This window comes from Dendrobium catenatum, unplaced genomic scaffold (assembly GCF_001605985.2).
Source record: "Dendrobium catenatum unplaced genomic scaffold, ASM160598v2 fragScaff_scaffold_1083, whole genome shotgun sequence".
Classification (NCBI taxonomy): Eukaryota; Viridiplantae; Streptophyta; class Magnoliopsida; order Asparagales; family Orchidaceae; genus Dendrobium; species Dendrobium catenatum.
The window spans coordinates 558,662-566,479 of NW_021319545.1; the positions used below are offsets into that span (position 1 = coordinate 558,662).

The 7,818-nt window shown below is 34.1% G+C and overlaps 1 protein-coding gene across 1 annotated transcript in view; it reads left to right on the plus strand.

Moving 5' to 3' along the window:
* The window catches only part of LOC110102245 (4-diphosphocytidyl-2-C-methyl-D-erythritol kinase, chloroplastic), a 15,551-nt gene extending 11,879 nt beyond the window's left edge, over nucleotides 1–3,672 (plus strand). The window contains exon 11 of the mRNA XM_020830495.2: nucleotides 3,410–3,672. Coding sequence (XP_020686154.1) covers nucleotides 3,410–3,510 — 101 coding nt within the window. The 3' untranslated portion in view covers nucleotides 3,511–3,672. The remainder of the gene's footprint in view (nucleotides 1–3,409) is intronic.
* The last annotated feature ends 4,146 nt before the right edge of the window (nucleotides 3,673–7,818 follow it).

The following is a 7,818-nucleotide window of genomic DNA, read 5'->3' on the forward strand; positions in this document are numbered from 1 at the left end:
GGCAGTATACGGAATTTACACAAAATTCACAGATTTAGAAATTTACCAAATTACCACAGAATATCCACAACAACATTATAAGACTTTTACTGTACTGAAGTAATAATATCAGACATCCAGATAAATTGTTATTCGGATAAAACTCAGCAGAATTCAAAATACCCGATAAAAATCTTCCAGAACATACTCAAAATGTGCACAATTATCATCTAAAAAACATACCAAAACTTACGCGGTAAAACCTTTGTCTGAAGAAAATAATACTAGAAATTCGCTAACGGAAACAAAATCCGGAACAGAAAAATCGTCAAAATCCACGTTTCTGAAAATTGAGAAAGGCGGAATGTGCCTTACCTCGAGTCGATCAACTTTCCCAACTACAGCAACGGACGAAAACGGACCGGAGTCGCCCAAAAATCCTCTTTTCTTCTTCTTTCCACGGTTTTCTCTCTCCTGGACTTTCTCTCTCTTCAAAAACAACACCATTTAGATATTTATTAAGCAGGATCGTCCCGGAAGATGTCCCGATTCGTCCCGGGACGATCTTCTCTGGACTCAAATCGTTCAGATGAAAATTAATTCCAATTTCTTCGTCCCTGGACGAAACTCTCTGTCTGGTTCGTCCCGACGGTTCGTCCAGACGGTTCGTCCCGACGAACCATACAGATTTCTTCACAACCTGTACCGATCATCCTGGGACGATCCACTTCGTCCCGGACAATCCTGGAAGGAAAACAGCCTTTACATGAGCGTTGTCAGATGTGCTCCCAGAATCGGCCATGGAGGAATGTTGTCGTGAGGCTATGCGGGCTCTGATACCATGAAAGAGTTTGGAAGAGACACAGCTGAAGCAAAATGAGAGTAATAGAGCAAATCTTCAATGCTTGATAGTACTTTTTACATGGTATATAAAGAGCTAAGAGGAGACAATTTGTTATAGAGAACAGTGCTTTAACAGATAGTACAATGATGTAAGTGGAGAAATGCTCTGTGAGCTTCTACGGTCCAGACATAGCAGGAGGTGAATAACCGAATGCCTGTAACTGGTAGTGGAGCTTGTATGGCTTAACATTGATGACCTGCTGTAGGATGATGCAACGGAGGTGGGAGAGTATGCTACAAAAGAGTTAGAGAGAGCTCATTAAGTATAAGAAGGATATCTAGGTTTTTCACCAAGAAAAAACACAGATGATGGGTCAGCCACGAAGCTCGAAACCTTAGAATTTCACTCTTCATTTTTTTTTCCAAAACATCAATACTTCTTTTCTCATTCATTTCAATAATATTTAAGTTATTATATCAGTTCATGCAATTCAAAATTAAAAAGAAAAAACTGATAATGGAAAAAAATAAAATCTAGAGAGGCAATAAGGAAGCGGAGTGGAACCACTCTAATTCTATTCCAAGATTCTCTCCCAACATCAGGTGATCAGCTCAAACACTTCCTATTCAAGCCTAAATATATTTAAAATAAAGAAAAATAATAATTTCAAAATATCATATTATGAAGATTATAAATAAAAGATTGAAAATTCAAAAATTTTGGGTTCCGAACTTTAAATTTTATTAAAACATATTGAGCACTTGATTTTGATCCTGTAATGGACACTTTAAAATCAGCTTGATGTTCTATATCAAAATGTATCGTGACTTATAAATAAATATATAATATATTATCATTAAAATAATAATCAAATAAGTTATGTTTAACAAAATTTTAATTGTATATTACATGAGCTATCATCAAGCTAAATATCAAGCCTTTAGCAAATTACTTTTTAAACAAAGGACAAACTTGTTTGTAAACATGAATAAATAAATTGGACTTTATTCAAATTTAGTTCATTTAGCCCCATGTTTTTAAAAAAAGTTCAAATTTGTTTAATTGCTAACTTAATAAATTTGAATGAGAATTAGGCTTCGTTTGGGGCGGTATTCTTATTGCTTCTTAAAGCAGCTTTTTAGTAAAAAAATAATCTTTTTACTAGAAAGCTGCTTTAAGAAGTAATAAGAAAGCCGTCCTAAACGAAATCTTGTCAAGTTCAAGTTATTTATTGAGTGCATTGATTTATTTACCTTTGAAATGTATAAATAGCCTTAAAACAATGGAATAATATGTATTCCCAAATTATAGAAGACAGATGTATAAATTTACCACAAAACAGCCTTCTTTATACTGGCTATATCAACTTTGAATGTTGTTTGTTTCCAAAAACAGCTTAACACCTCCCAGATCATTCTTTTCTTCCCAAGAAAGTATTTATTTCGTAATTGACAAATCTTTCCAAATTGGGAGGATCATAGTTAATTTGTTAATTGATTCGGCTCACTATTTGGCGAGACCTTACCTTTATATGTGTTGCTAAGCATACAAGTACATTATTACTGCCTTACTGTTTTTGCTGGCATTTTGATCCTAGGCGCCTAGGTGGTTTGGTCACATAAACATGAAATTGTTGGAGTAGCTCCAGTGGAAGATAATTTTAGAGAGAGTCGACTTAGATGATTTGGTCACATAAAACGGCGGCCTTCCGATGACCCAATTAGGAAAGTAGATGCATTAGATTTTGACTTATATTAAGAAATATAGAGATATATCTAAAAAGACTTTGCTAGAAAATATTAAAAATGACCTTTCTTTATTAGATTTAGATGAGAAATTGACCCTTAACATGACACAATGAAGAAAAAAGATTCATGTACTCGACCCCACATAGTGTGATAAAGGCTTCTTGTTGTTGTTGCTGCTGTTGTTGCTAACTAATAGGCGTGCAATAGTTTTGCTTTAATCACCAATTCACTTGCGCATTGTTGTTTCCAAGTTTACAATTTCATGATTACTGCTATTTTGATCTATATGCATGATTAAAGATAATATTCTGATGATACCATAAATTTTGCTTTCAAGTTGTGATTTAGATTTCGTTTGGGACGGATTTCTTACTGTTTCTTAAAGCAGTTTTTTAGTAAAAAAAAATAAAAATTTCTTTCTTGAAAGCTGCTTTAAGAAACAGAAAGAAAGTCGTCTCAAACGAAACCTTAGGCTTCATTTGCTTTTCACAGTTTCTTGAAGCAGCAATCTAGCAAAAAATATATATTTTTATACTAGAAAGCTGCCTTAAGACGCTATAAGAAAGCAGTCCCAAACGAATCTGCATTGTGATGAAAATAATAATGTCAAGATATTTTGATTCGTTTAATATCGACATGAGCTATTTTTATGACACGAACTTTAATTTATGCATTAGAGAAAAAAGATTTCATGTAGCAAATTTCACATGGTGAAATAAAGATTTGATGATATTGTTGATGTTTTTTTGCCTTTAATTTTACGCATCATATATTATCTATGTGAGCAACTTCCAGATTTTCAGCTTGCAATAACTTCATTCTCTGTTATCAATCACAGAGGCTTCCTTTCTCACGAGGCAGGAGAACCAGTGGTACGCAGAGCCAACTTCATCAACAACCTCTTTTAGCAAAGAAGAGATGTCACAAACAGGAGAATAAATCATGCTGATTTGTGAGAATTTAGACTTTCATTCCTGTAATCTTTCTTCTTCTTTATTTTCCTCACAGGTTAACCAAATCAAAGGAAATGATATTGTATCACTAAATATACTGTTCATGCCAGACATATCAATCAAATAGAAAGTGTTGTGAAGCATGCAATTGATGACCCGCGAGACAAGTTATCATTCATCAGATGAACAAGCACATGCTTTTTTAATTGAGACAAACTTATTTGATAATTTAATTTAAGTTAATATATAGAACTTTTTTATATACTTTGGCTTTAAAAATAGTGTATTGTTAAAGATAAGAAATGTTAAGATTTATGGTTCGTTTGTGCAACTTTTTTACAGTTTTTTAGTATAAAAATTTCAAGTTTAAAAATAAAACAAAGCAATGGTGTTTAAGAATAAAAGAAAATATTCCGATTATAGTAATCAACATAAAATTAAAAATGTTAGTGAAACAAAGGAATTGTACATTTAACTTTATATGCTTAAATAACATGTATTTAAAAAAAAAATCAATTAATCATTACTAAAATTCATAATTCTCATAAATTGAATAAATAATATCTACATTGATTTTTTTCTTAATTTTGTTTATACATAGTTATTGGGATTTATTTGTTTAATATTTTTCAATTTTTTCTTTGATCTATTTAATAAAAAAATTTGAATCAATAAAAAATCAAATAAACCCAAAATAATAAATAATAATCGAACTAATACTTTAACAAATGAACTACAATGATCAAATAAAATTTGTTTGACTTAGTTTTTTCAGTTTTATTCAAACAATGCACACCCCTAATAGTGGTAACAATTGTCATCTTTTTCAAGGCCAATGCTTGCCCACCTAGACGTTCAGTTTACTTCTCTAGCCTTCAGTCTTTTAGCCGTCGCAGGGGAGTCAGCTTGCTATAAGAGTGATCGTTGGTGCTTTTAGCGATGATCTCATGGCATAAGAGGTCTCATGTCCCTTTCCTTCGGGCCTAGGGGTGTCAATTCGAATCAACGGGTCGGGTTCGGATCGAACCAGATTTGACCCGACCATAAATGGGTTGACCTTAACCCGATCTGGTTTTGCAAATGGGTCAGGTTTGCCAACCTGAACCCGACCCGTGCGGGTTACTGAGTTGACACGACCCGACCCGCGAACATCTGCGGAACGGCGGAGCTAAGGGAAGTGGAGGGCCAGAGGATGCAGATGCCTGGACGTGGGACACCTGGACGGCTGGAAGCGGGAATCCTGAACTCCGGAACACCTCGACGCTGGACGGTTGGACGTGGACGCCGGACGCCTGGACGCAGTCGCAGGAAGAGCCGAGCCGCCGATGGGGACCCCTGGACACGGACGCGACATGTGATGCGGTGTTGCAGACGGCAGACGCGAGCTGACACCGTGACACAGATGTGACATCACATATGTGACTTGACGGGCAGCGCGGACGCGACGTGACGCATGGGATGACGAAATGGGTCAATTTGGGTCAACTCGCGGATTGCCGGGTCAACCCGAATCCGACCCGCTTTTTAGATGGGTCAAAAATCTGAACCCGGACTCTATCGTTTATCAAACGGGTTGACTCGAACCCAAATTTTTTCGGGTCGGATTTTGGGTCGTGTCAACTTTTGACACCCTTATTCGGGCCACTCTTTTCGTTTCTCTCATTTATTATTGCTCTCTCCTTGCAATGAGTTATAAGAGGTGAGTGGTCAAAGAGTGATCGTTGGTGCTTTCGACGAGTGGCTCAGGCTGTAATGGGCATAGAGTTCAATGCTATATTGTCTTCTTTTATGTGAAAAATCACCGAGTTAGATGATGCTTTTAGGGTGCTCTCCGTATATGCACGCCTTGCTAGCCCTTATTCTATTTCCATAAGGTTATGTTGAGTAGTGTTGTCTGAGTTCTCCATATTTACTAAGGGTTCAAGGTGAGTTTGCTCGTCAAGCTTCGCTAGTCTTCTAGTCACTAACATCAATCCATGCCCACCTTACCATTTTCAAGTGTTGGATCTAAATTTATTCATGGGTGTCAACCCACCTTACTAGCATGTGAGCTTTTAGGGGTACACTAAGAACCTATGTGAGAATGGAGAAAAGGAAAGAAAAATTCTATAGGAAGTAATCCACCAGCTCAAATATTTATATTGAAAGTGTTAAAAGAAGAAAAAAAAATCAAAATAATTTTCTTCCCTCTTTGTTTATAGGGATCTCAGACTAAAGGAAAGTTCAAATAAATGAAAAACAAAAAATATATAAGATAATCACTTTTTCTTACAAATTGCCTTTGACATGTGTTACACTCTAACTGGCCTGATAAATGATTACTCTTCTTAATCTTATTTCCTGTCTTGGGGAGAATCCTGTCGCTTCACTTGCTTGAGGGTTACTTATGATGGATGAGTTAAAACTCTCTTGGATTGATATTTTTCCTGTAGTTAAGGTGATAAGCATAATTGACAATATTTCAACACAGATACGAGTAGGCTGCTGCTTGTTAATGGAGGGCGAGTGGTGAATTGAGTAATTCGTGAGAACTCTTAATTATCTTTGTGAGGGTTGACTTTATCACGCCCTAGGATCTAAGTAAAAAAGAATTATATATTTTATTTTTTATATTTACAACCATTCGACTATTCAACAAGAACTTACCAATTTCGTAGAAATAGTAGTAAAAGAAATAACATGTATTTTATATTTGTTCAATTGTACGGCTAGTACAAGCTCAAAATGATACATATATAATAGTCATGGCATACAATAAACTAGCTCATCTCAATGAACGCATGACTGCAAAATAGAAAGACTACTAGAGACCAAAACATAGCTCATCCTTAAGCTTCCTTGCATTTCCCTGAAAACATGTAAAAATCATATAATGAATATTATAGCCCAACAAGTTACTAATATCTACAACTGAAATTAATACATATCATATACTTAAATCATATCATTAGCATTGTAAATAACATAGTGCATTATAATTTCACATTAGTCCATTAGATATCAATTTAGCATTCCAAATAAGTGATAATCAGCAATTAGTTTGTCTTATATATCATATCATGTTAATCAATAGTCGTCAGTCTTATACCTCTTATATGTCATATACTTTAGTGCATTTATCTATATCATATGATATATATGCACACACATCAATGTTATCATATATTATATATATGCACACACATCAATGCTATATGACATATCTGTTAATACTATCAATGTATGCATTTATCAAGGTAAGATTAAAGAAGGCAGGAAATCCAGCTTTTAATATGATGTTTTCATCCTTCCACCCCAATTGTCTCCTAGTTGGTCATCGATCACCAGACTTTCATTTAACCCTAACGTCAACCAATTGGTCATCGATCTTTATCTTTCCATCAGTATTTATTATTTTAAGTCAATTCAAAGGTGACTTTCAATAATCATTTAAGAGTCGTCACTCTACCCGTCATCGTAATTTGATCAAGCGGTTACAGACAACAACTCAAATAACACCACAACTCATTTTCAAAGGAAAGCTCATCGACCCATCCTCATACGCAAGGTATCATGTTTTATCAACTATCCCATATTAATTATAATGTTAACTGTCACCCTTCTTTGCTTGTATGCAAATGCCACATTCATCATATAACAACATTATCATTTCAACGATAAATGCAATAATAAAGGAGATATAATAAAATCTATAAAATATGCAATATCTTTATAAATTCATAACTATCATTTTCCCAGTGAAAATTCAGAAATATTCCAGTTAAAATGCTCATATTAATGACATCTATCACATATCAAAAAGTTATGCGATGAAAGTTCACTTAATTGAGAGATATAGACTTTTATTCAGAAGATATAAAAAGTATCAAACTCAAAATCATTGGAATAAATGCAGAATAAATGTCACTTACTACTTGTAAAACAATTTTCCTATATAAACGACAGATGCAAAAGCCCTGAAAGTTCTCATTCTCTTTCCTCTCTCCTCTCCACTTCCTCTTTAATCTTATTTAAAACATTTTATATTATTGTAAATTGATAAATTTTTCATTGAGATTGGTGAGAGAAAAAACCCAAAAATTGATTTTTGTATGCTAATTCATGATCAACAATAATTTCTAAAGCATTATAAATTAAGCCAGTTAAAAATTTTCAAGATATTTCGTTAATTTTTTTAATAAATTAATATTGGGCAATAATTTATCAAGAAAATTAGATATTATTTTTATAAATATAAAAAAATCTTAATGACTCACGCTTAAATGTCTCGATAAAAAATATTCTTCTTCCTCGT